The sequence below is a fragment of the Haemaphysalis longicornis genome, unplaced genomic scaffold (assembly GCF_048455015.1).
Source record: "Haemaphysalis longicornis isolate Haplotype H1 unplaced genomic scaffold, Haemaphysalis longicornis Haplotype H1 scaffold_12, whole genome shotgun sequence".
NCBI classification, from domain to species: domain Eukaryota; kingdom Metazoa; phylum Arthropoda; class Arachnida; order Ixodida; family Ixodidae; genus Haemaphysalis; species Haemaphysalis longicornis.
The window spans coordinates 93,796,485-93,814,628 of record NW_027526225.1 but is presented as its reverse complement, the minus strand read 5'-3'; the positions used below and the strand labels follow the sequence as shown (position 1 = coordinate 93,814,628).

General features: G+C 48.2%; 1 protein-coding gene across 2 annotated transcripts; it reads right to left on the bottom strand.

Moving 5' to 3' along the window:
- Positions 1-16,010: 16,010 nt before the first annotated feature.
- On the bottom strand, positions 16,011-17,569 carry LOC144162075 (uncharacterized). Of its 2 annotated transcripts, XM_077692584.1 has the most exons (3): positions 17,223-17,569; positions 16,946-17,150; positions 16,011-16,379 (listed from the first exon to the last, which is right to left on the bottom strand). In XM_077692584.1, exons 1-3 carry the CDS (start codon positions 17,478-17,480, stop codon positions 16,123-16,125), a joined length of 720 nt encoding a protein of 239 aa, XP_077548710.1. In that variant the 5' UTR covers positions 17,481-17,569; the 3' UTR covers positions 16,011-16,122. The 2 variants fall into 2 exon arrangements, with proteins under 2 accessions (XP_077548710.1, XP_077548711.1); XM_077692585.1 differs by lacking the exon at positions 16,946-17,150 and having other exon boundaries at positions 16,274-16,379; positions 17,223-17,565.
- Between the last annotated feature and the right edge of the window lie 575 nt (positions 17,570-18,144).

Genomic DNA, 18,144 nt, shown 5'->3' with positions numbered 1-18,144 from the left:
TCGTATAAAGCACGAGTGGGTATAGATTTTGATCGTTCGTAGAAAGGGCTACTTAGTTCGCGGAAAATTTTAGCATGGGTTCGATCCTCGTTTGTGAATTTGTTTTTTGAAGGTTTTACGATCGATTGGACGCCGTTTCCGCCAATGTTGGACGCACATTTAGCTTTCGCGATTCTCTTAACTGTATGTGGGAAGGGACAAAATTTTTCTTGCTTTTTTTTTTTTCAGGGTTTTTGAATCCCCGTATCATTCGTTGACGTTCTTGATTTTATCGTTGGCTTGTGCGGCTATACCGACTTTCCCGGTGAAAAACAACATTATCAACACTCGGCAAAAAAATATGTATGGGTCATTACAATATAATTACCTGAAAACGCGAAAAAAAACTGAGATGCTCTTTAAACTGCTGCTGACGTTTATCTATTCATTTATTGCAACAAGATCAATATTTCACGGTTCTTTACTGTGCAGACACATTATGTGAAGCCATTTATGCCTTCTCTTAAAATTGCATGCCCGTATGCAAAAAGTATATTTATTTATTTATTTACCCTCAGGGTAGGACGGCATTACACAGGGGAGTGGTTGCGATTTTACAATACAAACACAGTAAAAAAAAGCAGTCAGTTACAATACAAACGCAAATAAAGCAAGCAGTTTATCATATAAAGATTCATTCACTCAGATAAATACAGGTAAATAAATAATTAAGGTAAATAACAAAAGCATTCGGATATTTGTAATTATCCGCGTGGTTTTTTTTTAACAGCGGATCTGTTTAGCAAATTCTTATTTTGCGTGTCCGCAGTTAAAAATACAAAGAAAATTCCGAGCGCATATGAGGCGTGCCCCACGGCGACTTCCCCGCAGTTAAAAACCACAAAAATGCCGAGCGGTCGTGTGTGCGCCAAAATAGCCAAAAAAGCCAAAAATACCCACTTGAAAAAATTGGCCAAGAGTTGCCACAGACGAAAAAAAAACTGCAGCGTTTGCCGTAATCGTGGCAACACTTGCTCGGTACGAGAAAGACACGTCATAGTGTGCGCGCATCCAAGGTTATATTAAGTGAATATTACTTCCAAAAACATGAAGGACGTCCGCACGTATAGCAACAATGATGGATTAACGGTCGTTGCGGCAGCGAAGAAGAAGCAAATCGGCTGCAATGATGGACATAAATCGTCGTGATGGTCGTGGCGGTTGCGTGCAGCGTCGCTACCTTGAAGTCTTGCGCGTTAGTGTGAGCTTCCTTCCCACTTTTTTTTTTAAATTTCATTTCGAACTCTCTTTTGCGCTGCCTATGATGATAGCCCCACTTACCTCTATCCTAATCTCGGCTACATTTTCGCTTCACGCCAGCGGCATTCTAGTACGTTGGAGGCTACAGGTACTCTCCGCGAGATCTCTTTACTCCACATAAACTGACGCGATCAAGCAGAACGACGGACAGAGAGCTTTACCAGACGACCGAATGTCACCAATTTATCACAGTTCTTACACAAGCAACTCCCCCATTTGTTATCAGAATGTTGTGTGTAGAGGTTGTAGTGCGACTCCTCAACGCACCAACGTTGTAACGCGTGTGTATCGTGTGGTGAGAACACTGGATTGGCAGTGCTAGTTCTTTATATATCTAAACCCGCTGATGCGCTTTCCCTACATGTTGGTAGGTAATTGTTTTAGGTTATCAAAGCGAAACCCTCGTATGTCTCATTGATAGGTGACCTTGAATGTCCCCGACTTTGAACTGGATGGTGCAAAAACACAACGAAGGCCACAAGCGAACCAAAGCATGCCAGTCGTATATAAGAGATCTCTAATAATAGCCACATTTAATAATTGATGTCAATGATTATTTAGCGATTCATATAAATTATTAGGAAGGTGGGACCAGAGTGTACGAAGATAAATTAATGATTATTAGTAATTGATGGAAGTGACTACTAAGTGGTATTATTGTAAATTAGGACGGATTGAGTAGGTTTAAAGTAATGCTATGGACATTTAGACGAATATTCGTGCATTAATTAAGTTGCATTAAGATGGAATAAGATGTATTAAAGAAAAACATAAGCCCCGCTGTAAAGATGTCGACGGTTCTGCACAGAATCGGGAAGGCCGTTCACCCGGGCAGGATGGCAACCCGACCTCGGGGAATTTCTCGCGGCGCACGGAAACCGAGAGGGAAACGCGTGGGCCGCTCGCACGTGGGTATGCGTAACTCATCGCATGTGTCGGCTGCCCGCGGCAACCCGTTTAGGAGGCCAAGGCACCACGTGCCGCCGGCCTGTCCGCACCCTTCATTTTCCGAGGAACACGCAGCCGATGAGGGCGACGGCCTGGTGGGGAATGCGAGGGGGACAGGTCAAAGAGTACCCCACGGGGGAGAGGGGTATTTTCGTCTTGTATATTTCTGTGCGCTCTTGCCACATAGAGGGAGCGAGTGTACGTGTCCATCATATTGGTGGTGTGTCATGATTGGATGTTTTCTGCATGTGGGCTGGACTCTCCGTGTTCTAAAAACGGAGCGCGAGAGTCCGGCCGGCCGTTCTGATTCACGGTGCGGTGCGTGCACCATGGGCTTTGCCGAGGAAGTCAGTCCCAATGTTTTCCGCTTTTGACTGTAATGTACAATAAGTGTACATAAATATTCCTTGCATTACTTCAACTTCGTCTTCGAGGCCCCATTTGTCTGCAATGAGAAGATCTGCTACCCGGAAGACCGCAAAGCCACCCCAACCTCCAGTTGGCGTGCGAGGCGGAACTCCAACGAACAATTACTCCCGCCTGTTTGACGACAACAATGGTTTAAACGCTCCACTTTCTCGTGAAGGAGTGGTTGGGGTGGCCGGGATTCACAGAGTTTTTTGGTAACGGGACGTCCGTCGCCATCAGTTAGACCAAGAAAGCTTCGATTTAAATCCAAAGTGCTTCGAGCATGTCGAAACGACGCATTCTGATAGACGTGGGCCTCAAAACGCGAGGGACCTTGTATCAATCCCAACCACGGGAAGGTTTTTTTTTTCTTAAGGAGCGTGATGTGCCTTCGCTTTCGATTATCATCGTTTTGCGAACCCATTGTGTAAAGTTGGCGTTCCTGCTGTGCGTTTTTTTTTTTTATGGGACAGTCACCATTGGTGAGGAATAGAAAACTTCGCTTTAAAAAAATGGCCTGGCTGCTTTGTCGACGGCTAAACATGCATACAAAAATTAAAGCCATTTCACTCAATGTCAAAGCTGCCGGAAGTGCAGAGCAGTGATTCACCATAATGGACAGTGGCGCCTTTATCCGCTCACTGCTACCTACCCAATGCAATTCAAACTTCCCGCCTTCGCAGAGCTCGCGCGCCCCCTGCCTGAAACTGGGCCAGCGGGAGTCCTGTTCTTTTTGTGCTTGCTTTAATTTCTTATGCTGGAGCTGTTTTGCGGCATTTCGAACACGCCATTTTCTTTTTGCGCGTGGAGACTTTCTGCGTCATTTCGAAAGCGACATTTCTTTCTTGTGCGGACTCTTTTTTCGCCTACCAACGTAAAAACCAGCCCAACGAGCGTTCCTAACTAAATAAACGCGGCCGCTGCCTGTTAATTACGTATATTTTGCCTCAAATGTACCTGCGTTTTTTTTTTGCGCTAAACAGCGGGGAGGTGTATGACAAGTGCCAGCGGTTCAAGAGTTTCGAACGCGTATGACTATATAAACCGCTTGGCTTTCGAAGCCTCTGCGTTACGCTGTGGAGACAGCCGCTACGACGTAGCGCCGTGCGACTCTAATTGTGCCCAGCGAGCTAGCTACGACGACAAGGCTAGCCCGTGAAGTTCTCTGCCCTCAAAAGTACCCGGCACAATAGCACCCCAAACATTCGTCTTGAATGCACTTAAGCAAACGTGAGTGCCCTTATCAATTTTTACCTTCTCGATTGGTAGTGCGCGTGGGATCAAGCATGTATCTGCGTTATGTATGGGCTGCAGTAGGTTCGCGTGTGGATGTATACCGGGTACATACATGCACGCTTAAACTTGTCCAGCACATTTTTTATATCAAACAACGGCTTGTTTCAAAGCAAACTCAAGTTTCAAGTTCTGATTCTTTATGTCGTGTGCATTCCATTCTTCTCTTTCCTTTTCTGCACTTCTTTATTTCTTATATGTACCTTGAAAAATTAACTGCATGGCCCATCATTTACTGGAAGTAAGCGACTTAAGGAAGGCTGCAAGCACAGCGTACTCCAACCTCACGAATATTCCGGTCGCATTATTCCTTCCCAACCTATATGCATGCAGACGACATATAAACTCGGGTCTGACCAAGTAAGTGGCGTTTCAGCTTTTTGCTGGCGAATTAAAATTTTTCGGGGTCTCTCGGTTGCTGTAAGCTGCGGATGGCGTCATATATAGATCGACTGGATAATAATTTTCAATCGAAGCTCCCACCTGCAGAATCCGATCGGGTGCTTGAGACATTCCTAGAGGAAAGCCTCTTTCCGATAAGGGCACGAATTGTTTTGGGGGAGCGCACATTCTCGACACGCCGCCTGTCGATTTCAAACCATGGTGAAATCCCACCTGTGTAAATAAAGCTTCTTAGAAACTTTAGAGCACTGTTGCGCGTGTGTGGGTAGTAAGAGGTACACAATCGTTGTTGAAAGCAATAAGATCAGAAAAAATCCCACCACTTTCGCACTAAAGCTCTCGTTGAGGTAAAGAAAAATTCTCGGCCGTATTAAAGCACATCCAGTTTCATGAACCTGCGGACGAAGCTGCAACAACTTGTGCCTAATTTCAAAAAGTTAGAATGAAAGCTGCCACAGTGTCCTTATGTGTGACAGGTTCGTAATTTTTGTATTAAAGCGGCTTGAAAACTCATTTTTAAGAACGTTCCTTCTCTACCAACTCGCTTCATGCAATCTTCTGTCCTAGTTGCTTGCACAAGTGAAGACTGAATGTATATCTGAGTGCAAGAAGAACAGTATTCCCTGCGTCGTAGTTCAACTTTGTGATTTGATGGTTGATTTTATATAATTGCCCTAAAGTATCTCGGAGAGATTGCGGAGCGTGCTCCAAGCATTAGGTCAAGCATACCACCCATATTTTAGTAGTGTTACGCCAATAATCGGTCAGAACTGACACTTAAACAAGCACATATACCGCTCGACGTCGAACTAGAGGCCCCAATAACACCGTCCAGTCATTTTTATTCGCGGTATCAGTGTTCGGCGGCCGCCAATTGCCCAAAATATTCTGGAACGCGATAAAAGAATCGCAGAAAATTGTCTAGGGATTCTAAGGATATGGGATATGTTTGGAGATATCTAGGGATTCTGGGGATATGTCTTCTTCAGTTTTTGGATAACTTGTAGAAAGCTGAGATAAAATTATAATCATCGTTTTTAATGAACCAAATTTGTGTTTTCTCTTCGTAACGTTTTTAAAGGACAGCTCCGTCAAAAGTTTTTCTAATTCGGAAGAGATTTTTTACTCTGCGGACAATTTGTTGCTCTTCAACTCTCTTAAATTTGTCGTGACGCTTGCCTAAGCCAACACTGCGTAACTTGCCAGAGGACAGTAACATATGCCGTATGAAACTACAGTTTGTAAATAGGTTGGATTCTAGTAATGGATCCCAGTGCGAGCGAACACAAACATACCACTCGAAGCAGCACAAGTCTCTCAAAAGGGCCATGCAGACAATACAAAAGTTTGGTTCATTCGAAAGATTGCCTCGTTAAATCATACTGACACCCCTTTAAACGCACACTTCGCCCAAGTAAGCTATATAATTAGGAACAGATGGAAAAGCTGTGCTACCCACATTTTCCGCGACAGAACCGATGGTGTCACATATGCTCAGCTGTGCGATTGGCTTCGGCCGGCAAAAGCAAACGCAATTTAGTCAGGGCTTATAAACTTGCCGAATGAGCTATTTGCGCCTAAATGTACTGCACGTTCATTTTACAGCAGTAAAAATGGTGGGGTAAACAATGAAAGTTACTAAAATGCACATAAACATAGAAGTACCGAAGCTTACTGCTGTTGGTACTGGGTGAACTATGATTGTTTTCACTGCAGAGCAGTCTGCCACTTTGGAGTTTTCTTAAACGACACTGGCCGATTGGCGGAAGCGACGTGGTCTTAAGTGACCCCGTTTGTCGAGGTTACCCCACGTTTTACCAAACGTTACTTTCTACAGTAACGAAAACAAACCAGGTGGAAATATTGTCAAAAACAAAGCAGCGGCAGACAACGGTCCGTGGCTACCTATGGTAGCGCCGTTTGCGAGGAGTGCCGGCAAGCAAGGCTGCAGGTTTGAATACGCGCACTTATAACTTCATTGCTGACGTCACGAAACACACTATTTAGCGCGAAATTCAAAATTGTAGCCTAAATTGATTCGTTTCGTAAATACGGCATCGTTTGCTGCCGGACAAGCGCGGGGAGCACTATAAAACCAGAAATCTTTTGAATAAAGCAAAATTGTATTTTGTCTGCATGGCCCCTTTAATAACGTAGAAAATTACAAACATGCGAATGGGGTCAGAGCCCAGTTCAACATTTTTAAAAATTTTTCACAGACTGCTTGCGGTAATTTAGGGCTAAAGCCTGGGCATACTTATCAAACACCAGACGAAAAAACTTACTGTCTTTGCGTCTCTTTTTTTCGCTCTCGTTTCTTTGTCTTGCACCGAAAATAGCGGTAGCAAGTAGACGGGCGCACATCATCGGTTCCCTAGAATCAGGGCGATGAGCCAAGGCGTGGCGGGAGTCGAAAAATGAAGCTCTCCAAACAGAAGCAGAGGGTTTATTTTCGTGGCACCCAGTGGTGCCTTCGTCGTTCGATTCCGCGAGGAGACAGCCTCGTGCCGCGAGAGCGAGCTCTGAGCGCGAGCTATCTCTCAGCATCTCCGTCGCATCTAGGTTTATTCTTCGTCCTCTTCATGCATCGGAGAAGCATGGCGATGATAATTTCCACACATTCCGGGCCGCGAGAAAATGGCTGGGCGCAAATTTCAAGAGGGTAAAGTCTTTGTATGGGTCTGGTTGTCACAAGCTCATCTTGAAGCTTGATGTTGCAAGAACGGATGATACCATCGGTGCTTTTGTAGACGTCCTGAACTATGGCCAGTTTCCACATTTGGCACGGTGTTTTTTCTTGGTACACCAACACCACGTCTCCTACTTTGACTTCAGTGGCCGCTTTCTTCGTTGTGAAGTGTGCAGACCGAAGCTGCAACAGGTATTCTTTCATCCACCTAGCCCAGAAGTGTTCTGTCAAACGTTCTCGATACCGATACCGCCGCACGGCATCAGTGCGCGAACAGGTGGTTGTATCGTTTCCCGAGTCACTCTTGGTAGGCACATGCGTACGTCTGCGACCAATGAGGAGATCGGCAGGAGTGAGAGCACATGGCTCCCCTATGTCCGACTCCACGAAAGTAAGAGGCCTGGAGTTCACAACAGCTTCTACTTCGGTGAGGACGGTAGCCAGTTCTTAAAACCCAAGCTTGGCTCTCCCCAGTACCTTTCTGAGTGCTTGCTTAACCGTCCTAACCAGCCGCTCCCACCAACCACCCCACCACGGGGCATTAGGTACGATGAACTTCCACCTGATCCCAGCATTGCTTAAATGCTCAGCGACTTCTTGATCGGAGAGGAGTCGGCAGACTCGTCTTACGTCCACCGAGGCTTTCTTGAAAATTCGGGCGTTGTCTGAGTACACGACTCTGGGTAAACCCCTGCGGGCCACGAATCTCCGAAAGCCGAGCAAGAAGTCCTCTGCTGTGATCGAAGAGACTAACTCCAAGTGGAGCGCTCTTGATGTGGCGCACGTGAAGAGAGCGATGTAGCACTTGGAATCACCGCTTGGCGATCGTACGTAGAGAGGCCCAGCGAAGTCCATTCCTACAACCTCAAACGCGTTTGTAGACGATAGGCGGTCATTCGAAAGGGGGGCAGTCGGAGCATCTCCGGGCCTGACTCGGAACCGCTTGCACAGATTGCAGCCGTTGCTCGCTTCACCAAGGATCTTGCTCGGAAAATCCAGTATTGGAAAATCCAGAACTTGAGTGTGGGCTCTAGCTGCCAGCAGAGACGACAATGGGTGATTTTCAGGCAATATGATTGGGTGTTTCTGCATGTCCGAAGCTTTCAAATGCGCTAAGCGCCCACCAACCCGAAGGATACCGTCCGTATCCAAGGAAGGGTTGAGACCGGTTAGACTTGGAGCATCAAGAGCCCCGGCACCCGTCACATAGTTCATTTCTGTCGCGAAACTTTCGGATTGTACGTGCTTGATCCAGTACTTCTCAGCATTCCAGAGTTCTTCTGCCGTTATAGAACCGGTGCGACTCCCAGCACGTCGGCAGTTGTTGATGAACCTTATCACCCATATCGTCACTCTGAGGAGCTTCTGCAGATTACTGTAGCGCTTTACACTCATTACTAGACTCGTGCTTTCCGCTGTGGCTGTGACATGTACTGCGATCATTTCGGTCTTCAGGTCTTCCTGAGCTTCTGATAAGTCCTGACTTGTTGGCCACAATTCCCTCCGCTGACGAATCCAGTCAGGTCCATTCCACCACAAGTGATTTGCAGTAATCTGTTCAACGGATGCGCCACGAGTTAGAAGATCTGCTGGATTGTCCGAGCCGGAGCCGTACCGCCAGCGTGACGGCTCTGTCCTTTCTGTAATTTCAATGACTCGGTTTGATAAAAATTGTTTCCACTTCGTCACATCACCTTGTATCCATGACAAAGTTACTCTCGAGTCTGTCCACATCGTGTACTCTACCTGCACGTTCGTGAAACTGTAAGTCGCATAGCTTAGAAGTCTTGCGTCAATTAAAGCTCCTTGTAGCTCCAATCGCGGTAAGGTGATTTTCTTGAGTGGGGCCACCCGGAACTTGGAGATCAGCAGGCTACACTTTCTGTTATTCTCCGTAAGGACGTACGCCGCTGCTCCATACGCTTGCGGGCTTACATCGCAAAAGACGTGCACTTCCAGTATGTAGGGAAATTTATCTTCTCCAGTTATCCATCGGGGAACCGCGATTTCATGCAGGTTGGGCAGCTGGAGTACCCACTGGTCCCATTCTTTCTGTAGATCTTGAGGCAGCTGTTCGACCCAGCCTATTCCTCGCGACCAAAGCTTTTGGAATAGCAGCCTTGCTGACATGGCGTACGGTCCAATAAAACCTAGTGGGTCAAATATCCTTGAGGTCGCTCGGAGAACGAAGCTCTTTGTGTCAATTTTTGCTTTTAGGAAGGCTAGAAGATTCGACATCTGGAACCGAAACATGTCTGTCTCAGGGTCCCAAGCGATGCCTAGCACTTTCACCGTGGATTCGTGAAGTGCAATCCCGAATCAGCTAATGTGGAATTTGGTTCGGCTAATGTGCACCTGTTTTACTCACGTGCCATCAAGTTCCAATTTCACACAGCACGAACTATTCTACAACTCTGACGTTTCCAATTCATGAATGAATGAATTTATTGTAAACAAGGAAAGGAAAGACCACCAGCAGGCGTAGTTCGTCTCACCTAAGGGTGGACACCGGAATTCATAGTTTTGCGAATTTCGTTAAGGTGTTGGGCCCATTAGCCCCAAATCTCCAGATTCCTGATCCGTCCCCCACAGGGTATGTGTTACAAAGCAAGGAACAACAACAAAACTTTTGTTCTACCTTTTTCCTTAAAACTCAAGAAACCCTTGGGCTGGCACTTCGAAGATGTAAAATCTCCTCCTACACGAGACTTTTAATTCCGCGCATTGCGCCTCGTAGCTATTGTGCGTGCGAAACCGGCTACCCCCATGGCAACCGTCCACCTCGCGGCCCGAAGACGGGCGTCCTGATATGCGTACCGCACTCGCGAAGCTTGGCAACAAAGTCAGGCGTCGTGAAATTGCCGTACTAGCTCGCCAACGCGCTCGGACAGCGCACGCGTAGATCGGGTGCTAGGAGAGTTGTGCTGGAAGAGTAGGAAAAAAAGGAGGACGCAGGAGATGTAGTTAACAGATGAAAATTTACAAAGTGGAGGGTGGAGAAAATAATATGCAATGGCTGGTAATGGTGAGAAACTTCAGGCAGCGCGCTGGTGAGCGAGTACGGCAATTTCACGACGCCTGACTTTTTTGCCGAGCCTCACGATCATGGCGCGCACATCACGACGGAAGTCTTAGAGTTCACTTAGAGTTCATAGAGGCATAGAGTTCATATACGTAGAAATGGAAGCTGAAATACGCGCATGTGGCCTCGTAGGGAATTGACGGTGGAGGGAGGAGGGGCGCGGAAGCGGGGGTGGATTGAAGGACGACAAAGAGGCGCCTGCCAACCCTTGGGTATCGTCTTTCGTCATTCCTGTCCCCATATGTGCTGACATTTTCCTATAGTCTTACCTCAATATAAAATTATGAACTTTTGAGCTATTTTAAAGATTTCTATTTGATGGGAACCAGAAAAAGAAGGTTGGCCTACACGTCGAAATTCATTCCGAGTGCATCAATTTAATGACAATTAGCAAAACATCTTTGAAAAAAAGAAATACCTTAAAATGAGCGAACGAGGATGAATCCGGAAGCCATTTTATTGTCTAATTTCCGGAATCGACAGAGCGCATACATTAGCTTTATAACCCTGGTAAATGTATAGCAACTTAAAAGAAGGAACGCAGATGCTCTAATATTCTGTAATTCACTCACAATCCCAAGTGCGCGCCTAAGATTAGACATTTCTAAAACGACTGCTTTGCGAATTATGCACATCGGACAACGTCTGCCTGTTGGCTCAACTGAAATCAATGACTAATTAGCTGGGCATAAACCTTCCGTAATTTAGGACCATATGCATTAAAAAGATTCAAGATTGTTTCAGAACGCGCACACGGACTACGAAGGGGTATCTTTGATAAGGAAGGCCCTTGTTTTATTTCAATGCGCCTTTCTGACCAGTAAGGTGCGTTTGTCTGAAAATTTGCGACAGTCGCATTAAGTCCAGTAAAAAAAGAAGCAAGGTGCGCGAACCGTTTGCGCGAACCGCGAAGCGGTTCGCCCACAAACTTTACACGAAGGTCGTATTTTGGCTTTGTCGATAATTACACTTGAAGGAAACCTGAATTTCGCCGTGCGGTAAGCCATCGACATAAGATATGATTCGAGTACCGATTTAGCATTTGCATCTCTTAGGGTGGGGAAGAGAACTGTCGCCGCGGGAAATAGCCTAGTTCTAGAGTAAAGACCCCAATTTCTTTCATTTCAACAAACGTTTATACGGCGTCTCTAAGGTTATCGGCCGTCCCTTAAGCAATAAAATTGCATCATGTTGCCCGCCATGGCAAGAGGTGTGGCCGGAGCGCAGCATAGCCCGCCATTTTGTGCTGAAATGTGCGGGACGCCACTGTTTCAGCGTGATTAGGTAACGCTTGGTTCTTTTAAAAGCAGTGGCGGAATAACTAAACGTTAGTTACGGAACTCTCACAGCCAAACAAGCTCTGTAGAACCAGTTGATTTATTTTTAGGTGATGCTCCATGTCACAAGTAATGCGGATATTGCAGAAACATGAAAGTTTTCCGGCTTAAAGAATTGTATCCCCACTGATTGCACACGAACAAGCAAGTTATGTAGCATGCTGAGTTACTATGCCCCCCACACTTTACGATTTCCTGTGTCTGTTCACCCCTGCCATCTCTAGCTTTTGCAGGTATTTTACTGAAGCTCGTTAAAGCACTTTGTTTATTTAGGGTACAGCAGCTAAAGTATTGTCGCTCATCTTTTCCTTCCTTTGTTAGTTTCTATGGCGGAGAGGTTTGACCAATCGTACTGGTTATCGCTACTATAAGAGGACCGCTACTCTAAGCGGACCGCACACTATCAGCGGACCGCAGCGATGGCTCAGAGGTACAGCACTCGCCTTGTATGCGGGAAGTAGCGGGTTCGAATCCTGGTACCGCCGGGCATTCACCGGTTTCTTTAACGGGTACAGGCGTCGCTGGCCGAGTGCGGACCTTTGAAAGAGGATTGATTGATTGTAGGGTTTAACGCGCCGACGCAACGCAGGCGATGAGGCGCGCCGTAGTGGAGGGCTCCGGATTAATTTTGACCACCTGGGGATCTTTATAGTGCGCCGAAATCTCGTACACACGGGCGTTTTTGCTTTTCGCCTCCATCAGAAAAGCGGCCGCCACGGCCGGTAATCGAACCCGCGACCTTGTGCTCAGCAGCGCAACGCCTTAGCCACTGAGCCACCGCGGCGGGTCCTTTGAAAGAGGAATCCACGCCTGGAAAGCTGCCTTAACCATTGCGAGGGGCCGCTGACCCTTGTCCATCTGGCGGGGCCCCCGGCCATCATGCCGTGTTGCACCGTTGCCGGGTTGAAAGAGTGTGGCGGCATGTCCTGCCACAGGCGGTTGCGAGTTGAGCGTCCACCGTGGCTGTGGAAGGCACCATGTGCATTTGTGCGCCTTTATTGCGCCGGGCACCTTGCGGTAAAATAGGTACACGCTACTCCCCGGGCTGGCGCTCGGCCCTTGTGTGGGGCTGCAACGATTGGGAAGTTCACCTGGCTTGCATGAGAAATCACCCCTATGGAAAGTGGCGGTTGAGAAAACAATTTTTTTCGTGTCTGTGCCGCTGGCGTATGCGGCCACGTACTAATCGAATCGCCGTTTTTCTATGCGCCAGAACTGCTTCCTAAAAACGTAAGTTGGCATCGCAGAGGATTTCCGTCGGAGCCATGCGACCGACATGCCTAAACAATGGTGGCATGTCAGGAGACGGCGTAACGTAGTGAACGCGTAGGCACAAGCTAGCGACCACGCTGAAAGGGCAGGATGTCGAGGGGAAAAAAAGAGCCGTGTGTCTGCTCCTGTCAGCCTGTGCTCGATAAATATATATTTATCCTCTCTCGTCTCTCCTCTTTGCAAATTCCGACGAAAGACGAAAGTCGACTGGCGCCCGTGCCATATAAGCGCACCTCTCCCGTCTTGTTCCTGCCAAGATAACACGCTAGAGGTTTGCTCAAGTCAATTTAAATTTACCGCGTTCAACTGCTCTAGGCCGGGTGCCTCGATGCCAGCGCTGCCGTACGGCGGAGTCGCTCGTGAATCCAGGCATCCTGCTACTATGTTTATAGAACCACATTGCCCTGCTCAACGTGCATTCATAACAGAACGTGGAACCAATCTAGCGGAACCTTTTGTTTCTGTTGCCGTTTGATTTCTTTAAATTCCGCCTAAAGCTATAGTGGCGCGGGCAACACCAGGCCCCGATTTTCTTCAGTTGATGTAGCATTTAATTTTATATCGCAAAAACCAACCATCCATGAAGTTGTTAATATAGGAACACTGCAAATATCCTGTATTGATTTTCTGCCTCACATTTGCGTAATGATTTGCTTTTGTTCAAGAATGTTGACAAGCATGATGATTGCCACCGGACTAAGACGCTTAGATTTGGCAGTAGGTATATAAGAATATTGCGCAGATTCTCTTTCCCTTTGGCCGGGTGGCTCAATGGAGTCAATCAGAAGTCGTTTAGAAAGTTCACAACGCAACTCCCTGACATGGACATCCGCAACACACACCTGCGTAAAATATGCGAAACCCTCGCAGTGACGCAGCTCACTAAGGACCAGTCCCTAAAGAGCAGGGAGGTATGGTGGAAGCAGCAGACGGCCTCATCTTTACCGGCCGACGTCAGCGATTTCAGCCGGCAACGCAGCTGTGGGGCCTTGCCCACGGCATACCGCATCGCAGCTTGGGGCGTGGGACCCACCAACAAGTGCCCTCAGTGCGGGCTGCGAGAAACCGTGCAGCATGCAATTTTCGATTGGCAGGTCGCAAAGAAAAATTCCTACAAAAAAAAGACCTACTCAGAGCGTGCCTGCAAAAGTTCATGTTTCCCATGCTACGAAAAATGCGCTCTCGTCTATTCGATCATCTGGAGGCGGAGATCGCCACACCAGGGGAAGAGTAGTTCCTTCAGAAGTGGTCCACTCGGTTTATATGTGGGTAAACACGGAAATAGAAGAGTATATTGTGCCCAATTGATTGTTGTGTTCATGAGTTTTGTCGTGAACTGTCGAGGTTGTTATCTACAGTGATCTCTCGGTATAATAGTGGTTCTGGAAGTGTGTGTACTAGTGAACTTTGGAAAGCTGAAACTGTAGTGAGTGGTATTACAGAGCTGTGAAGTGATACATGCAGTTTGTATGGGTTCCTGCTTGAAACAATTTTTAGTATGTTCTATTTAGTATGTTCTGTAGTATTTAGCACAACGGGTCTTGGTATCGGTTATTAATAAATTTTCAGACAGACAGACAGACAGACAGACAGAGAGACAGACTGGCAGGCAGGCAGGCAGGCAGAGAGACACACAGACCAAAATTTCTGCGTTTAAGTAGCCCAAGACTATCGCCTTTAAAACTTTTAAAACACAGTATTAATCGTGGAGATTGTCCTGCGGGCCAGGTTTGCCCAAGCCAATGGCCTATAGGCTGGTCGGAGGCAAGCAAAGCCGGCCATGTTGAAGGAGGAGGGTGCGTTAAATGTGATTCGTGAATCGCAATAGTGCAAGAGAAAATGCAGTGCAGTGCATGGTTGGGGACGACTGGGGCGTGTCATTCTCCTCAAGGGGGAGCTGAGTCAATGTTGCGCTCATAGAGGCGCAGTTCCGAAGGGAGCGGTGAAAATACGGGCACAGCCATATGGAACTGCGAAGAGCTCTCTGCGTGGTAGGATTTGAATTCTTCGCCACCGCACGGACCTTGGCTCAATCTAAAATGCAACAGGATAGTTGCTGTCGGCACGGCTGACAATGCTCAGCTGCCGTGCAGCAAAACAACACTTTTTGCATAAAGATGAAGCACTTATGCTGACCTTCCCGTCAGTATTTCTTTAAGACGTACAAGATTCGTTGTAACTCTTGAAAAATACCGGAACGTCGTTTGGTTAGCACGGACTTCTCTTCAACTTCGTACCACCGCGGAAAATTAGCCACGCTGTGGGCCCGATTAGGCAAGTGGGCCATATGCGAGGGTGTCCTGCTGGGACCCTGGCCAGACCTGCAGAGTACAAACAGGCCATTTAAAGCAGTGCTGGCGGCATTGAAAAGCAGTGGCTTGGCAGCTAGATATTGGACCAGACACTGCTGTGGTGAACTATTTAACATATACTGTTAATGGTTTAAGCACTCTTTGTGTTGCGGAGCCCTCGGAGGGTCGTGGTCTCCCCGGTTTCCCCGGTCGGAGGGCACGGTCTCCCCGGTCTCTGGTTGTTGCGGTTCCAGGAGGGGTCGGTTCGGAACCTCGATGCCCTCCCCGAAGATAGTGAGCAGCGCTCCCATGTGCGAGTGCGGCCGGGTACGGAACCTCTGCAGGCACAATGGTCGGATGACACCACGGCGAAGATTGTATACCAACCCGGACCACAGTCAAATGATCTTGATAACTATTCTTTCAAACTACGGATCGTATATTGAGCCACCGAACTTCAAACCTCAATTTCGGGTTCTCAATGATTCAGGCTATATACCTTTGGGACTCTCCCCCACGACATCCTGCGATTATGTGATGATTTAAAGGCTGCTTAACATGTATAGTAGGTGTCTGCTCGTAAACAGCTAGTGAAAACAGCTACACCAACAAGCACGAAGTTCGACAAGCCTGCTCGTATAATCCGGGGCTGCTTAGCGGCCCCCGAAGAAAGACGAGCCGAGACGCTTGTGCCTCTTGCGAGTCCTCAAATACAATCCGGTGCTGCGGCTACCGCGCTGCCTTCGGGCTTCGCGGCCCCCCGGACGAAGACGGGCCTATAGAGCAAGTGCCACCTGCGAGTCCGGGCGCACGGCGCTCGTCCAAGGACGAAGGCGAGTCGAAAGAGCAAGTGACGCTTGCGAGTGCGGGCGCACGGCGCTCGTCAAAGCCGGGGTTGCGGCTACCGCGCTGCCTGCGGGCTTCGCGGCCCCCCGGACGAAGACGGGCCGATAGGGCTAGTGCGCTGCTACTTCGGCCGTACACGCAGCGCCACCTGGCAGCCTCCGCGGCATTTTTTGCTTGTCCGGGTCTTAGCGAAGTCAGCCGCCGCCGGTAACGAAGTGTTGCGGGATGGCGCCTGTGCGGGCGAAAACACGCAAATCAGTGTACTGTTGCGTCTACGGATGCCATAACAGCTACGCCAACACTGCTGACAAGCTCCCGAAAACCAGTTTTTATTCCTTTCCGTGGAAGCCGTACGAAGAGGAGCGCAGGCTCCTCTTCGGACCGCGCAGGACCGCGCCCAGAATGGGCGCGGTGAAGCGAGTGCCGCTGCAAGTGCTTCAAACTCTGTCCTCCTCGTTTTGATGCGGTGGGCCATCGTGCTTGTGATGCGGTGCTTCCGCTCTTGGTGCCATCTGCGACAAAATGTGCCATTTTGTGTAAAATGCACAACACGCTGTGAAGCACATAAAGGCTGCAGATATAACAAACCTGTCTACAGCAGCCTGGCCCAGGGTTAAAAGCGCGATCTCCGCTATCTGCTCCACGCTTTTTTTCACAAACGTTTTGTAATACGTTTCCTCTCTCTGCTCCAGCATAGCGAGCAGGTTGCACCTGTTTATTGTCAGGGGTACTACGCTCGCCACCTGCATGGTTGCGTACGTTTCTCGCGCTTCCCCGAGCAGCGATCTGACAACCTCGATGCCGAGATTGAGACTTTCGTCTACAGCTTCTGTGGAAGCACCGGTTGGATCTGCATTTTCGTCGTGGCTGTCCTCGCACGCGATCATGTCCGCGAACGCACACCTCACGCCCGAGAATTGGGCATGTACCGTTTTCGGGCACAGGGGTTTGAGTACTGGGGCAGGCAAGGGGCGACCTGTATAAATAATTATCAAGTTGTATGATGCAATACAAAAAAGCACGCATGCTTCAATGTTGAATAATCTGAACAATTCAAGAAAGCGCTCCTCGTGCTTACTTGCAAAGAGTTCCTTTATCTGTTTCTTCGTGTCCAGGGTCGGTCGCGCAGAGGGTTTCCCCCAAGCACGCGGCAACTCCGTGCACGATTTCTCCTCGTGGCTGTTTATGAAAACGGCCACCGCCGCCGCGTGTTTACACCAACCGCGGCAGCCAGCCTTGCACGAACAGCGGCCTCGCACAATGCGCCTTGGATTCGGCGACAACTACATAAACAAAACAAATCACCATGTACGTGAAATAAGCACATAAGGGTATCTCAAATACAATTCACTCACCTCCAGCCGCACGTCGTAGTCGCAAGTGCTCTTCATCTGCGGAATGCACCTGGCCACGATTTCAGACGGCGCCGTCTCGCTGAGGATTTCTTCTTTTACGCCGTACACGTGGTTGCTCGCGTAAAGCTTGATGCCGCGCCTGAAGCAACTTCCCTTGAAATACTTCTCAGGGCTCTGTATTTTACTAAAACCGCAATACAGCACGCACGATCCGCTTGGCGCCGTCATGCTGGCCTCGCGCGGACGCGGCCGAGCCATAGAGAAAGCCTTGCGGAGCTGCGTTGCACGGAACGGCGGACAAGCAAAAAATGCGGCGCGGCGCCGGAGGGGGCGCCACCGGTTCCAATTCAGTGGCGCCTCCAAACGAGCGCACGAGGCCGCTTGCGAGTCCGAGCGCATAAAATTGACGCATACCCACTCAGAGTACTGGAGAATAAGCGCGTATTGTTTTGTGGAAACAAATGAGATAAGGCAAAATGGTAGAGTAGGAGAGAGAACTTAGTTAATAACAGACACCGGCAAAGGAAAGGAAGATGACTGAGAAAGCAAGGTAATAATCAAATTGAGCATAGGTTTGACCATTTCAGAGCAAGGGGCCATGCACACGGAGGGTACGTGAACAACATCACTTAAGATTGCGCCAAGTCATGTATCAGGATTGCAACAAGAACAGCAAGCATTTTGCATAAAATTTATCAATCTAATCTGGTAAACGGGAAAAAAGACCAATGCAACGCCATGAAGAACATACCCACCCCAAATTTATCACCCTTCTGCGAGGCGTCGATTGCCGTAACCACGTGGAGAGTTTAATAGATTAAGTGAAGAATTGGCAAAATGACCTGTGGGCGGCGGAAACGAGACCAATCTGAACGAAAATACAACAGTGCATGTTGAATGAAAACAGCCTGCGGTTTCTCTG